Source organism: Urocampus carinirostris, chromosome 8 (genome assembly GCF_059441175.1).
Source record: "Urocampus carinirostris isolate Australia breed hairy pipefish chromosome 8, RoL_Ucar_1.0, whole genome shotgun sequence".
Classification (NCBI taxonomy): Eukaryota; Metazoa; Chordata; class Actinopteri; order Syngnathiformes; family Syngnathidae; genus Urocampus; species Urocampus carinirostris.
The window spans coordinates 39,053,879-39,080,451 of NC_142356.1; the positions used below are offsets into that span (position 1 = coordinate 39,053,879).

The 26,573-nt window shown below is 38.2% G+C and overlaps 1 protein-coding gene and 1 pseudogene across 6 annotated transcripts in view; one reads left to right on the plus strand and one right to left on the minus strand.

Moving 5' to 3' along the window:
• Positions 1–24,439, plus strand: part of rbfox2 (RNA binding fox-1 homolog 2) — a 60,805-nt gene extending 36,366 nt beyond the window's left edge. For 2 of the 6 annotated variants that reach the window (XM_088342649.1, XM_088342653.1), the window contains 10 exons: positions 2,955–3,125; positions 3,476–3,529; positions 5,225–5,317; positions 8,267–8,354; positions 9,472–9,528; positions 9,605–9,755; positions 11,048–11,093; positions 16,464–16,555; positions 17,269–17,341; positions 18,838–24,439. In XM_088342649.1, coding sequence (XP_088198775.1) covers positions 2,955–3,125; positions 3,476–3,529; positions 5,225–5,317; positions 8,267–8,354; positions 9,472–9,528; positions 9,605–9,755; positions 11,048–11,093; positions 16,464–16,555; positions 17,269–17,341; positions 18,838–18,882 — 870 coding nt within the window. In that variant the 3' untranslated portion in view covers positions 18,883–24,439. Of the gene's footprint in view, positions 1–2,954; positions 3,126–3,475; positions 3,530–5,224; positions 5,318–8,266; positions 8,355–9,471; positions 9,529–9,604; positions 9,756–11,047; positions 11,094–11,437; positions 11,475–16,463; positions 16,556–17,268; positions 17,342–18,837 lie in introns of those variants that run through there. The other 4 variants (XR_015851158.1, XM_088342652.1, XM_088342650.1 and 1 more) reach the window with 4 other exon arrangements.
• Positions 15,391–15,480, minus strand: LOC148361845 (U2 spliceosomal RNA; annotated as a pseudogene).
• Positions 24,440–26,573: the final 2,134 nt, after the last annotated feature.

Below are 26,573 nucleotides of genomic sequence, written 5' to 3' on the forward strand. Positions count from 1 at the left end.
CTGCATTTGGTATTTCATTGGGTTGTCTATGTGTGATATTAAAATTGGTTAGATAATCTGAAAACTTTGTGAGTGATAGATATGCAAAAAAAACACAGAAATCTGCAAGGTAGCAAATACTTTTCATGGCACTGTAGGTGTATAAAGGGCGATTTCCAGCAACCGGCACCCCATTTTTGTTATAGTACATTGTGTTTGCTAATTATGTTAGCAGGCTAATGAATGATTACTAAACTCTAGTGTTAGGACCGTTTACGCTTTAAAACTGACCTTCCTTTGAGCTAGGCAAGTATCTGAAGCATTACGTTTGTGGCCATAATCAAACTTTCAAAACGGCCAGAAAAAACTTCTTCGTGAAACTGAACAGTCTATTCTTGTTCGAAGAAATGAAGCCATTCCATGCAAGAAGTTGCCAAGAAATTCAAAAGTGTGTTCTACTCCCGTCAGAGAAAAGCACTTGCAGGCTTTAACCAGAGTAGAAAATTTTGGAAGCCCTACAGCACAACTCAGCAAGAGGACGAGTACATTAGAGTAAATAGTTTAAGAAATAGGCGCCTTACTGGTCCTAAACTAGCAGCTTAGTTAACTTTTATCATCAAAAAACGGTGTCAACATCTACAGTGAACAGGCGACTCAGAGATGTTGGCTTTTCAGGCAGAGTGGCAAAGAAAAGGCAATACCTGAGACTTACCAACAAAAGGAAGAAATCAATATGTGCAAAAAACACCGACATTAGACACCACAATTGATGAATTAGGGTGCAGATAAGCACCACAAAAATCTATCTTGTGTTGAGAGTTGAATTTTTCGGTAAAAATTGCTTATTTCGTTCTAGCTATACTGATAAATCCACGCTATATTATTTACAATAAGTCAGACAAATAGTAGAATTTTCCAGGGGTTCCATAACTGAAAAATGCTGGGTTAAAAGTTACTCAAGTTTGGTAAAATGGCTAAGCCAGAGTATTAATATTTCAATTCAGGTAATTAGTCTTAGCCTAAAGTTTTGGTGAGCATGCAGATAGGTATTTGGATTTGATAGGAATAAAAAAAAAAACACAACACGCGTGATTTGTTAATGTCCAAAGAAATTGGGTCACTAAGGTATCCGTTTATAGTGCTGTACATTGTATGTGTAAAAGTATGTTTTTGGGCGTTGGGTGTGAAACGTGGGAGATTCAGAATAAGACAGGGTGAAGAAAAAGTCCCAGCTAGCTTTTTTTTAACGTTTATATACACCCAACATAAATAGATCGTGATGGCCTTCGCAAAGCACATTGGTTCTATTTTGGATTGAGCGAGAAAATGGATGATGTCTGGAAATATGACAGTTGCAGCAGCTTGTGATTAACGAAGCCTTTATCCTGTAGGTTAACAAGGAAGTCATAAAAGAGAAGATATTCCCTACATTTTCCTTTCAACTTTCACCAAATTAAAAATCTGATATTTTAGAAAAATGTATCTTTTTTCTGGACAGGGTTTAATTTTAATAAAGCATTTTAAATTCAAATTTTACAAGGTAAATATTAGGCTTTTATGAAAAGGCATTAGCCACCAGCATCTTCATGTAAAATGCTAGTTGGTATTTACTGGCATTAGCTCCTGAAGTGTGATGCTAGTGGCTAAAGAGAATATGATCACCAAAGCGCTTACATTCGCTAAAACATCTATCCATCCATCCATTATCTGCACCACTTATCCTCAGTAGGGTCGCGGGGGTGCTATCTTCGGGCAGTGGGCAGGGGACACCCTGAACTGGTTGCCAGCCAGTCTCAGGGCACACAGGGACAGACAATTTGCTCGCTCATTCACACCTAGGGCCAATCCAGACCGGCCAATTCACCTAACAATGCGTGTTTTTGGAATGTGGGAAGAAACCGGAGTGCCCGGAGGAAACCCACGCAAGCACAGGGAGAACATGCAAATGCCACACAGAAGGTTTGATCTCATGAAATCAGAACTGTGCTGCACACGCGCTAACCACTGCGTAGCCGTGCTGCCCGCTAATACATGTATTGATTTTGTTGACAAAAAAAAGGGCAGAATCCAGGCCAGGGATTACTGAAAAAGAATTAAATAGGCCCATGGCGACATGATCTTGTTCAAGTCCTTTTTAATATTGATCTAAAATTGTCATATTGACAATCCCTACAAGTCTATATTGTTTAAATTATTTTTATTTTCTAGAAAAGACATTATGATTCTGGTGACTATTTTGCAATAAATGTGACAATTTTTGCTTGAATGTTTAACAATACATTTGTTCATTAAGTCTAAATTCCAATTTTTAGCTTGTTTATCAGCAAGTCACTGTTGCACCTATCATTTTCCAGCCTCCCTTCTATAATTGGTCGTTGAAGTTTAGGCATGTCATTTCACATTAAAAAGAAACAGAATAAACTAGAGAGCATCTTTAATTTGTAGTCATTAAACAAAATTCAGAAGATAGCTGTCAATTAATGCATCTTTTTCAAAGATATAAATGTAATTTACCTGCCACAACCAAACCATTTTTAACAAGACAGTTCTGATAAATTCTTCATTATGTCAAGTACATAAAGCTATCCAAAACTGTGACCACTTAAATCTAACTAGATTAGAATGATGAAACCCCAAATTTGGTCAAAGCAACCCAATACTTTATAAATTGGGTCGATATTACAACGGCATTGATGTAGTATGTCACAAAACGCTTAGAACATGATGAATTGTTTCCTATGCAAAACAAATAACCAGATCAATACTGCAAGCGATATTAATCTTCATGGTTTAATCAGACATGTTGTTACCTGCTAATCTATATTTCCCTAATTAATTCCCCATTATTAGAAACATCTCTTCTGACTTTCAGCACCATTAGCTCCTCACACTAGGCGGCTGAAACAATAACGCAGGTAAATGGAGACATTTATTTAAATCATGTGTTCTTTCCTCCCTTGCCCCTGCGGCCCCAGCAGTCAGATGGCTCCTCTCAGATTGATGGCCAGCCAGGCTCAGGAGCTGGGGGAGGGAGCGGCGGCGGGAGCATCGGAGATGATTCAGACGCTAAAGGGACGCCCAAACGCCTCCACGTGTCCAACATTCCCTTCCGCTTCCGAGACCCCGACCTGCGGCAGATGTTTGGGGTATGCGGACTGAATTATTCCGTTTTCTGACAGCCCCTTTCCTCTGAATCATCAGTGACAGATCACTATTTAGCCCATCTGGGTTTCCATTGTGCATTTTTAAATCGTTAATTTGTTGCATTTACATTAGCATGCCCTTTTATCAGCGTGTAAACAATTGGTGTAAACAATTGGTGTTCTTTGTTAAATCTGTTCATGTGCATGAACGGTATGGTGCACACATGTGGAAGACATATTTGGAGGAACGCCTCCCCTGGCTCACTGCCAGCGCTTAGCAGGCTGGAACAGTGCTGACATCTCGTGGCAAGTGGCGGTATTATTAAACTCATTTTTTTCTCTTCTTTTTGCAGCAATATGGAAAAATTCTTGATGTTGAGATTATTTTCAACGAGAGGGGATCCAAGGTAAGGCGAGCAGGAGGGATAGCATACCTGTCCACCTCAGCAAATTGCTTCTCTTATTCATGATTGCAATACCCCCTATTAAGAGATTATAAACCCATTTACTCAAAGCAAGGCAGACTTTGTAGAATCAAAACAATTGTAATTTGTGTACACAAGTTTATTTTTTTTACTAAATTGCAAAACAATTGTAATTTGTGTACACAAGTTTATTATTTTTTTTACTAAATTAACAACACAAACAATTCTTTCAGCATCCATCTTTCTTAGTTCTTTCCCCACAGATACTTAGTTGACCCTGTCTTGTCTATTTCAGCTCGAACATTTTATTAATAGAAAAACAAATCATGTACAAAAACTGCTATACAGCGTACACAATTTAAAATGATACAAAAAAATTATAAAATATGTGGGAAATTTAGAAGTTGACAGGGATGTGATTTAAAAGTATTTTCCAATATAAACTCGCCCAATATCCGAACCTGCCTTTCCTCCCTCCACCTTTTAAAAGGGAAGACAAATTATATTGAAAGAAAATACAATTTTGTCATAACCAAAATGAGAGATCAGGTTTACAAGAGTGAGGGATAAAAAAAAAATCAATATAAATTTTCTATAGTTTTTAAAATATATATATTTATATATATATTGCGAATGCTGCTGCTGTACAATAACTTCTTTATATATTGCATTTCCCATTTAGATATACATTAATAACACGTGTTTCAAATACAGAAAACGCCCCCCCCCCCCAAAAAATCTATGTATTGTACATTTCATTTTTGCAATGAGAAAAAAACGAGCTCAGAGACACTGTCACAGGGCATTCACCATCGTAAACAAGCGCCAAAAACTGAGACGTACACATCTTGATTTTTTGGTGCCGCTAAATGTTTTTGCACAGCTTTTCATTGCACTGTTACAATGCATTATTTTTTCAATGAACTATTATTGTAACATAGACTAGTCTCTAAGGACTAAGTTGTAAATATATTTGCCTATTTACTGAGTCTTTTATGTTCTTTTTCTCTTTAAAGTTTTTCTTGCGTGTTCGTCTTAGAGTGCCATGTCTAATTTCGTTGCATACAATGTTTTACTACGTGACAATGACAATTCAAGTTTTTAGTTTTTAAAGATAAACTAGTCCAGGATCAGACCCCGCATTTCTTCTATTTTATGATGGGGAAAAAATATCACAATTTAAAAAAGATTCAATCTCATCACTACTTTGTTTAACTTGCATGTTTCCGAGGAATTACCTTTCATTTTAAAAATGACCAAAACGAGAGATTAAGTTCACGTTGATGAGACAAGATTTTTGGGGGAAAAAAACGAAATCAAAATGTTCATTTTTGATTTTTGTTTTTTTGCAAAAGCCGCTGCTTTACAATACCTATACAATATTTTCCTTCTAGCCAAAGATTCATATTATGTTACAAACACACTTTTTACTTTTTAATGACAATTTTTCTAAAAATCGTTTTGCTAATAAATCTGCTAAGTTTATAAAACCTGATATACAGTATTTACAAACATTGCCAATTTTAATGCTAGCGTCTGTCAGCTACGTGATCTGCTAATGCTAGCATCTGTGATGGATAGCGGCTGTGTCATCGATAGCCGGTACAGCATTGCTAGTTGCTTGTATGTGCTGAACCCTGTCGATAGGCAATCTAATGATCGCCAATTTTCTCTCAGGGCTTTGGTTTTGTCACATTCGAGACAAGTGCCGATGCAGAGAGGGCCCGAGAGAAGCTTCACGGTACCCTCGTAGAAGGACGTAAAATTGAGGTAACTCGACCCCTCCTCCCTTCACCCCCAGCGTATTTAATTTGAAGAAGGACAACCTCCCCCCCCCTTGTTCTCATTCCATATCTAAAGTGAATGGCGTTCTCCCGATAGCTGTTTTGTGTTCAAAACCTTCTTAACCCGTCTGCCTTCACTCTAGCATGGTGCACACGCTGGTGTCCAAGGAGACCGCACCTCTTCTTGTTTACTATTGCTCTTTGTTTTTTAAAGCCCGTATGGCTTGCAAAGCATGCTGGGTGGCGTGGTAGCACGACAGGCATGGTCGGGGCAGCGCAGCGGCTGATAATATCCGCAAGCATGGAGGACTTTTGTTTTTGTGTTCTCCCTGCAGTTTCCATCATCACTCCATCTTTGATCATGATGTGTGGCTATTATTGTGTTCCGGTTGATTGCAGGGGGTTGTTATTTGCCTTTTTTTATGAAGTTAGTGCTTGCCGGTGTTAGGAGTTTTGCGAATGCTGCATGGTTGGGATCATGGCGTCTGATGAAGCTAATTCCATGTATTTTACGAGATGTATGCATGGTGTGGCCTTTGATGGCCGCTGTTTAGGATCGAGGCGTGCGGTGTCAATGAAGCTTCCAAAGATTTTTGACATGCAGTGTTGCATCCCCCTCTAAAAAAATGACACGGTGGTTTTATTTTTCATTTGCCTTTGCCAGCATGAGTGCAGGATTTTGTGGAAAGTCGTATTGAAGCTGAACTACGCCACGCTTTTGCCGTCTGCTTTTGTACGTATTTTATTTCTTGCAAGTGAAGCTCCTCCGCATGGTTGTGATTGTGAATGCGCAGCACTCTTTTCTGTCTGCGTGGGTGCAGAACAACAGAGTGGAAGGCTAGTTATCATTCCCTTCTCTTCTTCTGTCCGTCAGCTTTCTTCACTCTCACCATTGCCAGTCAGTTTGTCCGTCTCTTTGTCCGTGTCCTCCCACAAAGCACCCCTTTTCTGCCTATGTATATTCTTCTATCCTGTCATAGAATTCAAATCACACTGTAAAACGGAATCATTTAATAATTTTAGCATTTATTTGAAGATTTTACCTCATTCTGTTAGTTTCCTTGTGTTTACTCTTTCTTTCAATTAATGTGAGTGTCGTAGCTGGTTCAGCTTGGTCGATGTAGGCAACTGTTTACATGTGACATCACTCCCTCTCTTTTAGGTCATTGTTATCGTTGTGTTCTATATTTCTTTTTTTATAATTTGGCTCATCATTTCTTTCTTACGCATATTTTTCTCTATTTCCCTGATGATTTTTGTATGTTGTTGTTGTCAGTCTCCACGGTAACTGCTGGCGTGTCCCCACGCCGTTCCCCCGGCAACGGTAAGTTGTGTACATGGCATCCATTTTGAATGAAACCCCTCTCCCCTCACCCCATCTGCCCTAATTGGGATCAAAAAGAAAGGGGCAAAAAAAACAGCACCAAAACGACAGCCATGGGCGATTGATTGGAAGGTCCTGATTGACTAATTCTGTGATTGTTTGGGGAGGTGGAGAATAAAAAAATATTTGGAGAATAGCAATTGACCGCATGGCATAATGAAGGCCACCTTTGCAACTGAATGTACTGCATCTATCTGCAAGTGCAACAATTATGACCTGCAGCACTTCTCATGCATTCATTCCAATCACCTCTTGAACTGTATTGAACTCCAAAGCTGTGTATCCTGCATGGTTGACTCTTTATTTTCTCTTACTCTCTATTCTTAGCATCTGTGTTACATCATCTGTCGTTTGTTTCAGCCAGTAGTTGCATTTTGGTATTTTAGTAGGACAGCACGCGGAAGCACAAGTGATAGTTCAGTTGATAGTGTAGCAGATCATCAATACGTGCGCATTTAGACTATACGCTGCAGACAGATGTAGAGGGAGAGCACGAGAATGAGGATGAGGACCAATTGTGGGTTCAAGTAGTTCAAATTGGGTCCACATTCAAATATAAAGGATTGGAATGCGTGTATATCGACAAATTTGTTTATTTTCTGTTCCTTTGTCGCCTTGATTAACGAGTTTGGTTATGATTATGTGTATTTGTTGCCTTTGTGAAGGTCTTTAAGATCCGGTGTGCGACAGTGACTGGGATGCCTGACAGTGTTTCACAAAAAAACTGTTTGATTCTCATTCGGTTTGATTTTCATTTCATTATATTTTTTCCAGGAATGACATTGAAATCCACCCTTTTTTTTCCCTTCATTTCTTTTGTCTTCTCAAATGTTTTCTCATCTTCCATTTGATTTGTGTTCCATAATTAAAGTATGCGTCCGTTTAGCATTAGGTTTGCTTCTTCGGTTAGTTCGTTTCACTTTTCACTGCAATGTATGTGTTCTGTGTATTTTATGTGGACTGGCTCCTCCACCTGCATCCCTCTATCTGTCTTTTCTCTGTCTCGCACCTTTTCTTCTCCCTTTCTGCGATGTGACTGGGAGGGCTGCCGAACTTTTTATTTTTTGAATTGCTCTGTTGCTGCCTCAATGCTTGCTGATTGTCTCGTCGTGCTCACCTCTGCGGATGTAAAATGCTCTGGATTGGCCGTGTGTAATTTGTTTTCAAATATTTCCTTTTGCGTTGTGTTCAACTGATGGAACTGCTGCTTAATTCACTTTCTTCCCCCCTCCTTTTATTAAAAGTATAGCCATGCAATAAACTTGGATTTTTTTCTCCTTTTTTGTTGTATGCCTTTTGGTTGCATTGTTTGTGTGCAAAAACTGCCTTGACCACTCAAGAGGATCCTCGTTTTTATAGTTTCTTTCAAATGAAAAGCATGCTATCAAATACCATTGCTACTCATCAAAAGAATTTACCATGTCAAGAGAGAATTATGAAGGGATAAGAGCAATTCATAGTTAACTAATTCTAAGTGTACCCTTAACAGTGTGTTACCATATAGTTTTTTAGAATATGGTAAGTAGATAATATGGTTCCTTTTCCATTTAGGTCAATAATGCCACTGCCAGAGTGATGACCAACAAGAAGGTGACCACCCCGTACGCCAATGGAGAGGGTCTTGCAGCCCTACCTTATGGTAATTCCAATGTTTACCGTTTGACTTTAATAAGAAAGGCAGATTAATTCAAATGAATAATCATTTACTACTAAAAAACACACAAAGATTAGTTAGTAGTGGTATTTTATCAGGGCAGGGTTGGGTTCACATGGATTCAGGTCAGGTGTATCGACATTTCGTTCTGTGTACATTGTTACAAAGAATGACAATACAAAGGAAATTATTATTATTATTATTATTGTCCAAGATGCCCGGCGAGGGGTTCTTGTTCCAGTAAACTCCAAGAGTAAAGGCGACAGTCCAAAAGTTCTTTAGGTTGTACTCGGGATCTGGAAGAGCAGGCAAGGGTTTGGTACAGCTAATGAAAAGGTTGAGAAAAAGAGTCAAAGACAACAATCAAGCACAGATTCAATGAGACACTATTTAATTAGTGACATGGGAGAGTCATTATAGGAAGGAAATAAAAACAAGTAATTGCAGCTGTGAGAAGTCATTGACCAAATGAGGTAATGTTGAAAGACTGAGAGAAGAGAAAAACTGATAGAGAAGGGAGCCTACAAAGAAATGGGAACCCAAATGCAGGACTGTGACCAAAGAAATGGCAAATTGGAAATGAAGTTGATGTTTGATCTAATGCAGCTAGCAAAGCTAGCATTGCTGAATAATACATGTCTTGTGATCCCTTCTTGGAAAAAAATAACAGGCTAATTTTATCTGAGCTGATTTGTAAGCCTTTGCTACCGTGGTTGTTAGCGCTCACTACACACACTAGGAAATTGCTGGTTATTGCGTCAACGTTAGCAGCGCTGAATTAAATTGAATTGTCTTTACTGTCACCGATAGCAACCTTGTGAAACATTTTATGCAACGAGATTAGACATGGCACTTAGGGTAAACATGTAGTAAAGACTTATAAGAGAAAAAGAAAAAGTCAAAGGGGTGGTGGTCGGGGTGGGAAGAGCCCTTTGTCATGTTGATTTATCTGCTGTGGTATTGCAATGTCCTTTAGACAAGGCAGAAAGCAGCTGATGATGTTCTAGGCTGTGTTAATTACTCCATTTTATATACTTCAGTTACTTTGGTATTCTATTTCATCATCTTCTTAAATTGAATGTTTTGATTTGTTTACCTTTAGCTGGCTGGAAGTTAAGTCCTGTGATGGGAGCCATGTACAGCCCAGAGCTCTACACAGGTTACACTGTTTACAATATTCATCATGTTTAGCATTATGCTGTTTTTTTCAAGTTTGTATTCTCTATATTTTCCAGTCCCGGGGTTTCCCTACCCTGCAGCAGCGGCAGCAGCGGCCACCACGGCCGCGGCAACCTTCCGCGGCGCTCACCTACGGGGTCGTGCACGGCCCGTTTATAGTGCCGTCCGGGCAGCTGTGCCGCAAGCTGCCATCCCTACCTACCCTGGGTGAGTACCTCTGACTTCCTGGTCCAAATTTTATCCATGGGCGTGGTGTGGGGTTTTTTGTGTTCCCATGACACATTTAGGCATGGCTAAATGCAAATACAATTTGTCCATCTCCAATTTTATGATCATCAGTAACTAATTTGACTCCAGTGCAGGGTTCACCAACACAGTATTAGGTAAAAACCCAATTCTTAGAATGTGCCCATCAATTACACACTCATACCTCTATATACGAGCACCTCTAAACTTGAGATCTTATATATATGATTTTTTTGGATCAAAATTTTTGCTGGACATATGACGGGAAACACGAATTTTGTCCCAGAGGCTACCTCTAGAGACAGCTCATGACCCCTCACTGTTCATTCTACTGCTCTTTTTAATCAAGCTTGCCTTATGCATTACAGTAACATTTTGAATGGGAGGCAGAGAGAAATCGCCTTAGAAACCTTTTTCTTTTAAAGACCTTTAGAAAGTGAAAGCTTTAATAGTCCAGCTAGAAGAGCAAAATAGGGGAAAAATACTAACTGAAAAAGGCAAAAAAATTAAAGAAAAACAAATGAGATTTTTCTGGTAAAGAAAAGTTGTGTGTGTGTTCATTTAAAGTAACATTTCCCTTAAGTATTACCTTTTTAAGGTATCAACAGTCTCTCGTGCTCCGTCAATCTTCACTCGCCCCTTATTTTTTGTAGAGTTTCTTTATTGATCATGAAGATGTGTTTTATAGCTATTTAGGGTTGACTTTGATGCTTTTGGGAGTTTGGGAACGGATCAATTGGTTGTTAGACATTTCAATTCTGAATAATTCTCTCATAACACAAGCAATTCGAGATACGAGCACAATCCTGGAATGAATTTAGCTTGTATGTAGAGGTACCATTCTGAGCCTTTTTTTTCGCCCCACTCCCAATAATTACTAGTGATAACATAGTAATTTCAAGTTATTTTATAAATGCATATTAAACTTTTGCACTAATCTGTAACAAAGAAGTAGCTCTCGGCATCGAAAAAGTTTGTGACCCCTGCTCTAGTGTCTCATTTGTATGCAAAAAAGTGGATTTGTTTTATGCATGTTGCACGGTGTGTAATAATCTCACTTTTCTTTCTCTTCTCTCTTTCACAACATGTTTTGAAACAATTTTATCTTTACCTCCATTGTCCAAATTGTGGCACATCACTATTTTTTTTCCCTCTCCTCGCCATTATTTCCCCATTCCCCCACACACTTCCTGTTTAAATTTCCACCCCCACCACTGCAATTTTCCCTTTCCGTTCTACTTTCTCTTTCTCAGCGTGATGACCTATCAGGAAGGTTTTTACAGTGCCACCGATCTTTATGTAAGTATAAGTTTGGTTCCGCCCACCTACTCACCCGGTCCTCCTTATGTTTCGAACCCTTTTGCCTGTAGGTGTTCAAGTGTGACAATAGCACAGACCAAACCCACAAAAACGTGAACTCTCAAGTGGTTCCGACATAACTCCAATAGTCATTCCATAAAATTCATTATCACACGAATACAAGTTGCATAAACACAAAGAGATTCTTTCACATTCATGAGTGTTCTTCTGTAGGGTTTGCCTCTGTGCTTTTGTGAGTTGTGTACCATTACAATTATGAGTGCGTAATGGTGCGTGCGAGTGCGCGAGCAGGTTGACAAGAGCTGTTTCTGTTCTCTCTGTAGACTAGTGTTTCAGGACATTAGTGGCAGATTGCCTCAGGTAGGGTTGAAACTCTCCGAGCGAGAGCCAGTGTGCATCCTCCTCGTCTTCAATGACTGCGTGCTGCTAGACATTTTTTGACCATCTGAGATTGAGATGCCTTCTCTGTCCTCTTTTACTAACTCACTGAAATCTGACAAGGGTGGAGTTGCGGAAGGGGGAGAAATTGATTTGCAGCAGGGAGGAGATATAAGTGTTCAAGCATAAATAAAGGGCTTTTAATTTGTGATTTATTTAAAAAAAAGGATAAAATGAATGTTTGGTGTGGCTTATTTTGTTCACAAGAGAATTTTATGATAAAGGTAGATTTCTAAAATATACAGTGAAGGTATATTTTTATACTGTATACAATGTTTAATCATGCGATATTTTATTTCTTTGTTTAGTCCATTATTTAAATGCTTTTATTTAAATATTAGGGGAAAATTTTATGTTATTTAAAATGCAATACATTACAAAAAGAGAAAAAATAAGAGCAACCTTGTAAATGGGAGATGATTGCTTTTATTTTACTTTATTTTAAACTCATAATTTCAAATAAAAATAAACCTTGCCTGCCACTTGCCGCATTAGAGAAATATGCTCATCTGCAGTATTGTTTTATTATTTTACGAGAACAATTTGGTTAAAATATAATAGATACTTGCTAAATTATCTTTAATTCCTGTGCAGTCAGCTACACAAGACACATGGATTAAGATTGGGTTTCTGGAATCTAATTTTAACAGCTGAATCAGTCCGTTTTTATCCATTTTTAGGGCTGTTTTTCCCCCCAAAATTACCAAAATGAATGTCAATTGGGAAAATAGCGACTCTGTGGATGGCCTAATTGCAAAAGGTGGGGTAGAACGCAGCAATAACAATCCACTTGTGAAGGCAAAGTAGGAAAATCAGTTGAGTGCGCCGACGATACCGAAACGGGAATTTGAGGTTTTCCGTCCTCAGAATACCTGTAGTGACAATCTGATTCAGACCCCTTCCAGGAGTCTCCCTGTGTGTTTCACTTTGTGGCATGCTAACTCAAATCAGTGTCGGCATGCAGACGAATTGTACTGATAAGGCTGACCTACCCCAACCTTTAGATCCTCCCCCTCATTCTACTTAATATTTTAAAGTTGGTCTAAAATCCACCAATCCCTCACGCCCTCTCATTATTTCTTGGTCAACCTTTTCCTCACCTCCTTCCTCTTTCACGTTCTTTCTCCGTTGCTTCACCTCCACGGGTCAAGTCCTCCCAATTGCCTTGCGACGCCAACGTGTGTGCTGCTCCTGAATGCGGGGCCTTGGTCGTGACCGATCTTTAGGCTAGAATGCGGCAGTCTGTGTTGATGGAGGGATGTTTGATCTCATTACTTGTTCATATTGAAGATTCGGGGGAAAAAGCATGCTGTGTCTGTGATTTGGTTGCTTGGCCACCTGAGGGGCCTTTTTGTGTGTGTCAGCAGGAAATGCAGTTAATGCATCATCGTACGTTTTTGTGTGTCCGTAGTGTGCAAATGAACCTTTTTCATCTCTTTTGCTTTCTTTCCATGTACGTTTTTAGTAAGGTCACACATTAAAGGTATTCTCAGATTTTCTTTTCCCATTTAGCTACAGAACATGTAGTGTTCCTCCCCACAATCTTGCATATATGTTGCAAAATATTCCACGCGACAGGGCCCGCAAATTTGACCCATCTGGCTTATTTCCTGTAGAACTGTGATGTCATTGAAGTAACGCAACACATTCAAAATGATGAATCACATTAACACAACATGTGAAATGAAGTGCTTTTAAATACCTTAAATTGTTGCCATGTTTCACGGCAGTGTGACTCGATAGACCACGCGTTAAATGAAGAGGAAAAAAACGTTTTGCTTAAAAATGACCACGACACGCCTTAGTTCACACACAAATTGTACTTTAGAAGAATTGACTTTCCTCTCTCCAGTAAGAAAAAGAGTGTTGTCAGTAAGAAAAAGAACAAGAAAATGTAATACAATATAGACCAAACAGAGTGGAGCAAACACTAATGAAATGGGACACAGGATCTCTGTTTCATTTTCTACCCCCCTTTCAGTGAATGATAGCTGCTGGTTTAATACGTGGCTTAGGATTTATAAAATTATCTGGTTATTTTTCCAAGCATTTAGTGACCTCTTAACACAGGGATTGATTCACTATTGATTTATTATTTTAAAGCTACAGTGGAACCTCGGTTCTCGACCATAATTCGTTCCAGAACCCTGTTCGAAAACCGATTTGTTTGATCACCTAAATCATTTTTCCCATTAAAAATAATGTAAATCGTTTTAATCCGTTCCAACACCCGGAATGTTTACCTTGAATGTTGAACGGAAACATAAAGCTAATCCAGGCTAATCTTACGTTCGCGTTATCGTAATCTTCTGTACGAAAGATTACGCTAACATAAATGTGTAAAAATAAAAAAATCAGATCATTTACAAATCATTTAGCACCCGGGTCCCCACAACAAGTGGTGAGCGGTTCATTGGAAAGGGGGCTGCGTTCCAACACCCTAAATGTTGGGCTCCGTTCCAACACCCTGAATGTTTACCTTGAATGTTTAACGGAAACATAAAGCTAACCCAGGCTAATCGTACGTTCGCGTTATCGTAATCTTCCGTACGACAGATTACGCTAACATGAACGTGTATAATTAAAAAAAAAGATAAAGAAAATAATTATGCATAGGATTTCTTGTCTTTGTGGTGGTCAGCAGAAGGCGCAGGTAGACGGTGGGGAGAGGATCAGACAGTCGCACACCTCCTTCATATTTTGCTATTATTTATTTCTTAAATGCAATAGTTGTGCGCACTACTTTTCTTTTTTCACCTGTAGCAACTTTGCTGCTTGCACTGACTTTCTTCGGAGGCATAATTAGGGGTTAAAACACTTCGTACACCTATATTAAAAGCCAAAGCAAAACGAAGCGCGTCCGCTTCGTGATAACAGTTGGTCACGAACAGAGCGATCTACACCCGTACGCCGCTCAGCATCGCACCCTAGCGTACGCACTCACGCATTACCGGCGTTCGAACTCCGATTTTTTTGACCGAACAGCGAAGCAAGAATTTCTCGAAATTTTTGGTCTGACTTCGATTTGTTCGAACTGAGAGGCGTTCGAAAACCGAGGTTCCACTGTACTAAAAAGTGCTTGAATTTGGCCATAAAAAGGTATATGCACTCTTGTTATAGTACCAGAGAATTAAAAATACAGCCTTATCAATTTAAACCATTGCTTGAGGCAAGTGGGCGAGGGCGACATTGACATTCGCGACAAAGACGAAAGAGAATGAGTGATTGTTTTCTGAACGCAGCTTGGTAGGTAATGTTTAAGACCCTTCTTCTGAGATGGTGTCTGATCTAATTAACTGTTTCTATCCCTTTTTCATGGAGGTAATTTAGCAACTATGCTATGAAGCACAGTTCGTTGATAACAACAACAACACGTTATTTAGCCCAGCCTTCATATGAAAGCAGGTACACAAAATGTAACTTTGTTTGATTACCCTGAGTCTGGACTTCGAACGAGTTTGGGCTTTGGCATTGATGCCAGCGGTGCTGCGAAGCTTTTGTAGTACTTCAACTCCGCTGTTCCATACGAAAGAAATATTCAGCTTCGGTGAAATTATGGTTGTAGTGGAGAGATGCCTTGGATAGCATAGCCCAAGCTTACCATAAGAGGCCGTTTCCCATGCTGAGCCGGATTCGCAGGGCAGGCAAGCAACCTTTGATGGCTGAGGGCTAAGGGGGTTTTTAAGGGTTATTGTTCTGTCTTCGTTATTCATTATCCATTAACCGTTATCGGTCAGTTCATAATACGCTACAAAGCCTAGGAGCCGGGACACTTACTCTCAGCCAAAAGGCCAAGCTAAGGTCCTAGCCCTAAAGCCTTGCTACGATCATTGCGAATGCACCGCTTCCGGAGGTACTGCAATACCGGGCCGATGCGTGGAGTGGACAGAGCAAGCTCTTATTCCATCTCCGGATTGCAAAAATCAAAGATCATGGCAAACACAACAGACACTGTCTACAAGGGCAACAAGGATGCCTAAGCACCAATATATTCTTTCGCGCGCACGTCACACATGCCGACGCTAGCCGTCTTCAGACTTAAGGTTCTCTCAACCCGTACCAAAGGAAGATGCTGATTTTCCATTTCTTTATTCGTGCAAATCAGAGTCTTAACTGTCGGTACAGCCAAAGCCTTGAGACTTGCCTTGAAACAACAACCAAGTCATGTTTTATAGCCCTTAATCACAAAAAGTCTCAAAAGGCTATACAGAATTTGAAGGGCCCTTACACACTGGCATGTTCTTCACAATTTTTGTCTAATTCCGCGCAACATTTTTGTCTTTCGCCCAGCAAAAAAGACTAACATCATGAGCCGTAGCATTACTGCATCCACCTGCGACACAACGCCTAGGCCATCTCCACAAAAACAAGCGAAATTTGCTGAAAAGACTCGTAACTTCTTTGACTAATTAACATGTAAAACAATATGGAGACTTGCTTACAAGTGTGCTGGGGTTACTCTGATGACGTCACAGTTTAAGATTAAGTTAGGCTGTCTTCAGAATGCATTATCTCAGAAAACAATTGGAACATAGCGATTAAATATATACTGTATATAGATTTTATACATAAACCATGTAGTATTTCCTCAGATTTTGCATGTTTAAGAATTTGGGATTACCTTTAAGAACTGTTCTCCCTCCGTGTCCAACTTAGCAAAGGGCACGATGTGCACAATTTGTAGATCTTTGTACGTGGGTTGCTCATGGATGGAGAAAGTCACAAAGAGCCTGAGCTACATCCTGGTGAATGCTAAACCAAATTAGTCTTGCTGACTGTCTGCCCGTTAATCTTTCTTCTTTTCCTCACATTGTAACCCTGTAGTTGGCTGGCGGCTTCTCACTGTGTGTTAATTGTCATGCACGATTTTAACAAATCTCTTCACTTTTTCCTGTCTTTGCTACATCGAAGGGAGGTTATGCTGCGTATCGTTACGCCCAGCCAACAGCCGTGGCCACACCCGCTGCTGCTGCCGCGGCAGCAGCGGCAGCTTACAGTGACAGGTGAGGGGTTCACCCTGCTTACTTACTTTTTGGGGATTTTAATACTTCGCTAATTTCAACTAAATTACATATGGGCATATTAATATTCAGGGAAAAATCTTATTGGAAACTGAATATTGTCAGTATTCTGATTATGTAGAGCCTAGGTCTATCGCGAATAGAACATAGTCGTCTAATCTAATATGAAACATATTAGCAAATATTTTTCACATTCGGGATTGCCGTCTTTTTTTTTTGTTATTATTCATACGTCCTTTTAGTGTGTACCTGTCTTTGTTTACAAAGTCTAGGAACTTAAAGCAAAGAAGATACATTTGTCTTCTGCTGTTAGGCTGCATTCTCTTTAAATGTGTTGAAATCTTTAAACTTATCAAAAGATATATTTATCCGCTCTTCTGTTGACTTTTGGAAATCATCCTTTATTTAATGTCAAACTGCGGAAATATATATTTGATGACGTTGCTCCCATCTATCTATGGTAATCAGGATATTCACAAACACTATGTATATGGGGTTATTCGTTTGTCTCCAGGCATGTAAACGATTCATTGAATTGCTCGAAAAATCTAACTTGTGATCCTAATCAGACTATTGCCTGCATGTAAACATAGTAAATGACTTAAGTGGATCCTTGGCTTCTTTACCTTATTTGATGAATATTCATATTTTGCTTTTAGTCCTGATCTTAAATTTTTATTTTTTCTCTCCTAAAGCTACGGACGAGTCTACACAGCTGACCCCTACCATGCTGCACTTGCCCCGGCTGCCTACGGTGTTGGAGCAATGGTAAGTCGTCTTTAGAACTGTAGGACCCAATGGAGACCATCATCATTACAATGGTAAATCCAGTCTGTCTTCTGATAACAACACCAATAATAAAAATAATAAAGGCCTTAAATTGAACCTTGAGGCACACTGTTCATATATGCATCAGTGTTCATTTTACTTGTGAGAAGTGATAGGTCCCGGGGACTCGCATGCTCAAAAATCTATGGGTCCCAACCAGTGTTCCCTCTAAGCTGCGCGCGTGCGCAATTGCGCACTGCTCGCACATTCTCTGCGCACAAGAAAATCTAGCCAGCGCATAAAAATGAGGGCTCAAAATTACTTATGAAGAAGCGGCTTAAGTGAAAGTTACAGTGCATCAAGGTAAAAATACACGGGTTCCCCTGACGTTGTGTCCCAAATGCGGTATTTTGAAGTCGAACGAAGTTGAGTAAAGTTTTTAGAGTATGTCGAGAACCGGCTTCTTCGGCTTGGCTCACTAAAAGGAACTGGCTCTTTCGGGTCCTAAACGGCTCTTCAGGTTGTTTTTGCTTCTTAATCCCAACATGACCAAATATTAAGTAAAATTATGCACAAAATGACTTAAAGGAAGGGGGGAATAGAACAAAAAAGAAAAAAAAATACTAAAATGAAAAAGTAGTGAAAAGCTGAGAAAAAAAGAAACAAAAGTAAGAGAAAAAAAGAAGGAAAATTTAGAAAAAAGCCAGAAAAAAAGGAAAAGAAAGAAATGTAGGGAAAAAGTAGATATAGAACAAAATTAAAAAAGCTTGGAAAAAACGGTTCGGAAAAAATAAACACAATGAGATTTTTTTAAAGGAATTAAAAAAAAAAAAATAGAAAAAAAAAACAGAAAAAAGAATAAAAAGTTTGTGTTGCATTCAAATACTTTCCAATTATATCAAGTGAATCTTGTTGCCAACATTGTACTTCCACTAAAAAATTTGATTAAGTACAGTTCTGTATCTTACAACCGACTAAATAAGCCCCCAAAAATGTTAATATTATGGGACAAAATATATCAGGACATAAAAAGAAATGGATATCTTGTGAAAGAATTTTAAGAACAAATGACGTAGGCTGTACAACCTTTGCAATAGTACATGAGTCAATTCATTCAAAAGAGAAAAATTATTTTGCATTGCCGGAAACTCAGCAAAATGTAACTTGATGTCAAGTTTTGGACATGTTTGATAATTAATTATCTTGCCACACTTGGGATTATGGTGTCTCACTGTTGTTTCAAGCGTTGCTCACCGACTTTGTGTGAACGCTCAGACCCGTGGAAAATTAGCGGGAACATTGATCCCAACAGAGATCTATGGGTCCCCAAAATTTAGTGTTATCGAGGTTGTAAATTAAACTTTTACAAAGTAGTGAAAATGCACTTTTCCATCGTGTAAATCAGTTAGTTGAGTTACAATTGAGGAGAACCTTAAGATTGAGATGCAAAAGGACAAGTACTGTATGTGTTTAACTCTTCTCCTCGATGTTTGCAGGCCACGCTGTACAGGGGTGGCTACAGTAGATTCACCCCTTATTAGAGACACTACATTTCCCAGGAGCTCTTACAGCAAGCTAATCTGAAAGTGCTCTACCTGTCGTCGTGAAAGCGGACTGCACCCAACTCGGACTCAATCTCACCAAATTCCCACCCCAGTGTTTTCTTATATACACAGAACAGAGAAAGACTGATGGGTGGCCTTTACATTTAAAAGAGAAACACCCTACTGAGAAGAGCGACAAAAAATGAGGCAAACATAGCCACCTTCCCTTATTGCACGGCTGTATTGTAGATCCCCTACCCCACCTTCTCAGTCCTTCCGCATTCAGCAGCACAAGACTTGTGATGGAGCTCGGACGTTCTTCCAAAGGATGTATGCGTTGAACTTTTTTTTTTTTTTGACTAACGTGCATGTTCAAGCTTAACTGCTGCAGCGAAACGCGAGAAAAAGTTCGCCAACGGATTGCGTGCGCAAGACTGAAAACGGCAGCTCGAAGAGACGACTCAAAACTGAAGGAGGCTCACCAGCGCCGGTCCTTCCCTCGAGTTTTTTCGCTATACAAAACAGGTGAACCTTTAAATTATGATATGCAAATTAGTTTAGACTCGAATTTACCAAATTTAGAACCTTTGAAAATAGTGACCCTATTTGTCATTATTTTTTATTGTCTGTTTTTCTTTAACGTCAGATATTTTGGCCCAACGTCTTTTTGCATAGAGTTTGGATATTCATTTTTAAATATCCTGAAAAAATTAAGTTTGTATTAGTGATGAGTTTGGTATCAGGATATAGCTTTTACTGCATGGGATTAAGGTTGAAGCATTTTATTCCCTTGCAACTCATTCTAAAATGTATTTAAATATATGTAGCAAATACATAAATTAATACGGACTCATTCACTGAAGAATGACTGAAGTTTTTATACATAGTTTGAAAACTGAGGAAAAATGTGGTAAAATAGGTAAAATCATATATTTATGTAAAATTTTCTCGTTTCGCTGGCAGATAATTTTACTCAATAAAGTATAATACAGTTGAATATGAAAAACAAAACTTTCCTTTTACTTTCTTTTAATTCCTCATTTTTTATTTAAAATTGAAAAAAAAATTAAAATATTAAATTACAATTAATTCTAAGCACTATTTTTATGTGTAATAAAATACAACGGGGTAATAGAAATAATACTCTAATTCTAATATTTTTTTTATTATGTTTTAGAAAAAAAATAAGGTGAATATACTGTAAAATACTTATTTTTTTATTTTAATTACAAACATGTTTTAAATCTGGATTTCATACAATATTCAGGATCATTTTTCTTATTGAAGAAGTATTTTAAAAATATACAGTGGAATAAGAAAAATATTTTTTTCTTATTTTAGAAAAGAATAAAGTCACATTAATTTGTATTAAAAAGTATTTGTTGTTAAAGAATACTACATTTCATACAGTTTATGGAATGTTTTAATTATTTTTTTAAAATGGAGTGGAATCAGAAAATTTATATATGAATTTTATTTTTTATTTTATTTTTTTAGTCGGTTAAATATCTCTGTTGCCCTCGTGAGGATGAGTGGTTTTCAAAAATAATAAAAGTCAAATTTACAGTAAAATGAGACCAATAATAATTATAACATTGGTAAAATCGGCTCGCTACAACGGGTCAGGTGTATCGACATTTCGTTCTTACAAAGAATGACAATACAAAGGAAATTATTATTAAAAGCACTGAGGATATTTTCTGCCAGTGGAATCAGAATGGATTTTTGCACAATGGGGCCACCTAATGGTGCCACATGAAAGAAGAAACGAGAGATTATTTAGAATAAATTTTAAAAAATCAGCTCCCTCTAATTTGTCTTTAGATAAGATCCTATCGATTCCTTCCTAGAGTTTGCCGAGGCCTTAAGAACTGGGAACTGTAAATTCATATTTTGCCTATTCTCGGCCAAATTTCTACAGATTTTTTCCATTACACACTAAATCAGCAACACTACAGTAACAACACTCTTCTTATTTTGCTTTGCATTTACCTTTCATTTCAAGTATTACCCATTGTAGGCATTAGATTCTTCCCTCAGGCTCTGTAATTAATGAGCAACTACAACACTGATTAAGTCTTCCTGAAAAAAAAACTAAGTAGTTGAGACTAGTGAGAAATAGATTCTGTTAAGTAAATGAAAAAAAAAATATTTAAATGCAAAACACCTTACTATTGTGCATATTTCTATACTATTGTATTCTATATTTCCAAATGTGGCTTTTCTGGCTATTTTTGTTTGTTTTTGTTCCAAAGATTTGTAGAAAGCACATTTTTTGGACTATATGTATAAATATATTATCGTCGTTATTGTCATAACCCTTGATGATCCTATTATTGTTATTATTTACCTTATTTTTTTGTATCCACATATGTTGTTTTGCCTATAAAGGTGCAAGTTAAATTCAAAGTTTTTTTAAAGAAAAGACTATTATTTTAAGGGAACGTGTTGAGAAAATCATACCAAGATAAGAACTAAGGGTATGCATGTAACACTAGCAGACTGTTTTTTGTGTATGTGATTGTTTAGCATGATATTTGACCATTCATCAAAATTTCCTGAATGTTTATTTCTTTTTGTCCACGTTTTCAGATGAATCAAAGCAGTCGAAAGTACCACTCTGATTTAAAGGGACACTGCGTAATATTTGACTACTAGCTGTATCTGTATTTAGTGAAATCGAAAAATAAGAAGGAAGGATACAAACTATAGATACTCAGTGAACAAACAACACAATTGTTCTTTTTTTGCCTAACCTTTAACAAGGTTTTTGGTTTTTTAAGGCACCCATAGTAGCAAGATTGCTGACAATCTTGTCAGCGTCCTCTAGGTCAGTGTTTCTCAACATGTCTGACATCAGGACCCACCATCACACCCTAATTAAAAGTCTTGACCCAAATAAAAAAAAAATCAAATTCTCAACTTTATGAGATGAAAATGTTGTGCAGTTTAAAACAAATATAGTACAATATATTCAACTTTTTTCCAAAAACAAAATGACCAGGAAAACTAAAAATAATTAAGCCGACATCATTTAGTAGCCACCCCCTAAAACGGTTTTTAAAAAAACGCATACTAAAAGAAAAGAGGAATGAAACCAACAAAATCACAATAAAATAAGACGTGATCCCTGTCAAACACAAATGGGCCGCCACCGATTGACTGAACACGAAAAAGAGATTGAGCAAGGCATAATCACCATCTAACGTTAAGGAATTTAACTAACCATCTTTAATGGAGGCTTTTAAGGCCTGCAACCCACTGAAAACAGGTCCGCGACCCACTTTTGGATCCCGGCCAACCACTTGAGAATCCCTGGTCTAGGTCAAGGCTTCTGCACACTTTATGTGGTTTAGGATTTCAACGAGTGTGGCACCAAAACAACATTTTAATTAGTCGCACTTTTTTGGTCATTTGGCGAACCAGATTAGAGGTGGGGTGCGTCGTTTTGAAATGTCTGTAAAAAGGTGAAAGTAGAAGATTTTCTCTATTATGTGTTAACAATGCTCAATTGAGTTCAAATAGCCCTTACAATTATTTTTCTACCGCGCCTATCTGGCAGGAGCAGGGTTGTTACGGGTGTTTGAAATCCTCGCAAATGCTTGAAATATAATTATATGTTTTCAAGGTTTGAAAAGTGCTTGAAAATTGTTGCCATGTTCCGCGTCAGTTTGACTCGATAGACGACGCATTCAAGTAAAATGTCTTTTGATGGCAGCAAGTTAAATGTAGTAAAATACATGAGCAGTTCATATTCACAGTAGCCTAGTTCACGCATAGGTTAAATTTGAGAATCATTTACTTTCCTTGGCTTGCACACCCACCCTAAATACATCATTACTGTAGGTGGGATCAATAATTATGCTAATAACAACAATTAATAATTATTAATAACGATTTAATAATGTATTATTTCTTTAAATGATACTAGAGAAATTGGGAAAACTAATTGAAAAGTCCTTAAAACCTGCTTAGAGCTGCACATGAAAAGGGTGCATGAACCCTGTAGGAGGATCATGAGAAGGAGTTTGGGTGGAGAGTAACTTGATGCTCGTCCCCACGTGTTTTATATTTGTTAGTGCAGCACGAAAAATGGTAAAAGGCCTATTTCAAGTATAGTCCAAATGCCAAAACACTAGGAAAGATGGAAATTGTTTATTCTAGCTCGTCTAAGTAATGCACGTACTTGCATGCGAATTATGAACGAGATGAGTGTTAGGGATGTTGCAATCATGACTTTAAGCCAGGAGATGGCAGCAGAGTTAAAAAATTTCCAAATTTTGTACAGCTCCTTTAAAAAGCTTGACGGGCCATATGTGGTATGCAGGCCGCAGTTTGCTTGCTCTAGGTATGAGCCTAAAGTCATGTCCAATATACAGTAATCCCTCGGTTATCCCGGTTAATGGGGACCAAAACCACCCGCGAAAACTGAAAACCCGCCAAGTAGCGACGCCCGTTCAAAAATGCTTAAATTTTTAAAAAAAATTTCATTATTTTATTTAATTATTATTTTTCAGACCTGCGAAGCTCTGAACCCGCGAACATGGAACCACTAAGTAGCAACGCCCCTTGAAAAATGCTTTAAAAAAACCAACATATATACTGGTATATATATATATATATATATATATATATATATATATATATATATATTTTTTTTTATTATTATATATATTTTTTTAAACTATTATTATTATTTTTTTAAATTTAATTATTATTATTTTTTAGACCCGCGAACGTGGAACCGCGAAGTAGCGAGGTCCCACTGTACAACTTTCTCAACCTATAAATATTTAAAAGAATGCACGTTTATATGTTAATTCATGTATTTTTGCTTCTTATTCAAATCGGTGTTTTTTAGCACTAGGAGGCGCTAAATGATACGCAATGTCCCTTTAAGTCACATTTTGTAGAGTCTAACCGGAACATTTCAAGTGAGCAAATCTGTGCACATCCTGTTTTAAATTGTGTGAGAAATGTGGCAGATCTATCTCATATGTGCTGCTCGTATTTAAAAAAAATTCGTTATTTTATTCAAAATATCCATTCAGTTATAGAATGTGTGCTGGACTAAATACAGTATACACAAAAAAGGACTAGCCAAAGATGCTAATAAGTCCGCAGCACATTCTATTTAACCAACTGCAAAATGTTCTCAAAACTGGCATGGACAAACCAGCATGAACGATTATTTATCTAACAAAAAATAAGGTAGTTTTGCATGAAACTTGTCGTACTTGACATTTGAGACATTTGCATCTTTCCTCGGCATCGTAAGGAACTCCAAGGCCGATAACAGCTAGCGGTTGATGGCTAATGATGCTAGATCTGCATGATAAGCCCGAGGAAAGCAAAGAAGAAATGGCAACTTGATTTAACGTAGTCATGGTTCTCCTGCCACGCCATTTTAGTAACAATTGAAAGTGGCGTTCACCTTTATGGATGCTTTAAACGCTCAAAATGTCAAGCCCGGCCTTTACCTGTTTTTGTTGTTTAATTTTTATTATTGACTGTCCATTTAAAATGTTTTATATAAAACTGTTTTGTTGTGAAATGGCTCTTGTCTTTATTTTTTCACATAGTGTTTGTACCGGTGCATGAAATCCTTGAAAATGCTTGAACTTAAATGTGTTTTCAGGTATAATTTTTTTTTTATTATTTTGGGTGCAGTGCTTGTAAATGCTTGAATATGTTGCCACGTTTCTGCTTCAAAATGACGCTGACATTGCTTTCTGAGGCTTTGCTTTGCAGTTGCATTTAATCTTCCCTCGTGAATGACAGCAGCTGGCATTAGTTTGTACAGCATTTTTCCTAAGAAGTGTCATCGCCCCCTACTGGCCGTGCAAGGACAGGTGCATTCTGCACTATCAAATGTGTATTAGCGCAAGGATTATGAATCATTTATGTGCATTTACCACAGGCCATGCAAAAATGAAGGCAGAGTTTCCCAGTGGTAAATTGTAATGGGGACAACTGCCTGCAACTGAATATGTAAGCTACATATTAGTCATTTTTATAGATCACCTATATGGGGGAAGATTTGAAGACTCTGGCACCGGTCATACAGGAACCGCACAGCCCGGATAAGACTGTTCGGTATCCCATACTCCAGAAGAACCCGGTTGAATGGCTTCTCCAAGTCAACAAAACACATGTAGACATCATGGGCAAACTCCCAATGAATAAAAACAGAAGGTATAGTTACTAGTCAATTTAGTTGTAAATATGTTGTACACTAAAGTCAGTCACTTTATTATATGATCATGATATGTAGCTGTACAGTGGAACATCGGTTCTCGACCATAATCCGTCCCAGAACCCTGTTCGAAAACCGATTTGTTCAATCACCAAAATCGTTTTTCCCCATTAAAAGTAATGTAAAATCGTTTTAATCCGTTCCTACACCCTGAATGTTTACATAAAGCTAACCCAGGCTAATCATACGTTCATGTACGAAAGATTACGCTAACATGAACGTGTAAAAATAAAAAAATCAGGTTGTTTACATGTCATCTAGCACCCGGGTCTCCACAAAAAGTGGCTAGCGCTTCATTGGAAAGGGAGCTCCGTTCCAACACCCTGAATGTTTTACGTAAACAAAGCTAACCCAGGCTAATCGTACGTTCGCGTTAGCGTAATCTTCCGTACGAAAGATAACGTGAACGTGAAAAAATAAAAAGGATTATGAATAGGATTTCTTACCTTTGTGGTGGACGGTGGGGAGAGAAAAATCAAAAGTTTTTCAACCTCTTCCAAAACTTGCGGCAGTTGCTTGCTTATAGCGCTAACTTCCTTAGCCGCAGCACTCGATTTCACAGCCTCCTTATTCTTTACTATCGTACTGATAGTAGGCTTAGCCATGCTGTATTCACTAGCAAGATCGGAAATTTGTACACCTCTTTCATATTTAGCTATTATGTCTTTCTTAAAGGCAATAGTTGTACGAACAACTTGTCTTTTTTCACCTGTCCTGCTAGCACTGACCTTCTTCGGAGGCATAATTAGGGGCTAAAACACCCGCACGCCGCTCGGCATCGCACCCTAGCGTACCGGCGTTCGAACAGCGAAGCAAGAATTTCTCAATTTTTGGTCGAACACCGATTTGTCCGAACTGAGAGGCGTTCGAAAACCGAGGTTCCACTGTATTATGTAATGCAACTGAAAACAAGTGCTAAAAAGCACAAGGAAGACTACAAGTTATGGAGACTCAAAGGGACCAAACCTCACAATTTTTCCATTTATTTTGGTCAGCCTTTCACAGGGGTTTTGTTCCTGTAGGTGCAAGTTAGCTGGACATTCATAGATCCGACAGCGAGCGCTAAGCCACGCCACTCAAGTTACTGTATCCACGAATAATAAGTCGAGCAAATATGATGGCCGAAACAACAGCAAGCGACTCTAGTCGGTATTACTGATAGCATTTCTTTCGGAGAACCTATCTCAAATTCAGTAAAAAAGGGTCTCAATTAGTAAATGCAGAGTTATATTCATGGCATCAAGGTGTCCAAAGACCCTAACCTTGTAAGGGTGGACCCAAAATGTTGGCGATCTATAAGGAAGTCAGAAGCCCTGTGGCAACTACACATTGAAAAAGATTCAAATTTGTGCGAGATGATTGTATATAGAGGATATACAATGAGTGATCAAGAATATCTTATTCATGAAACGAGTTTTACTTTGATTACGAA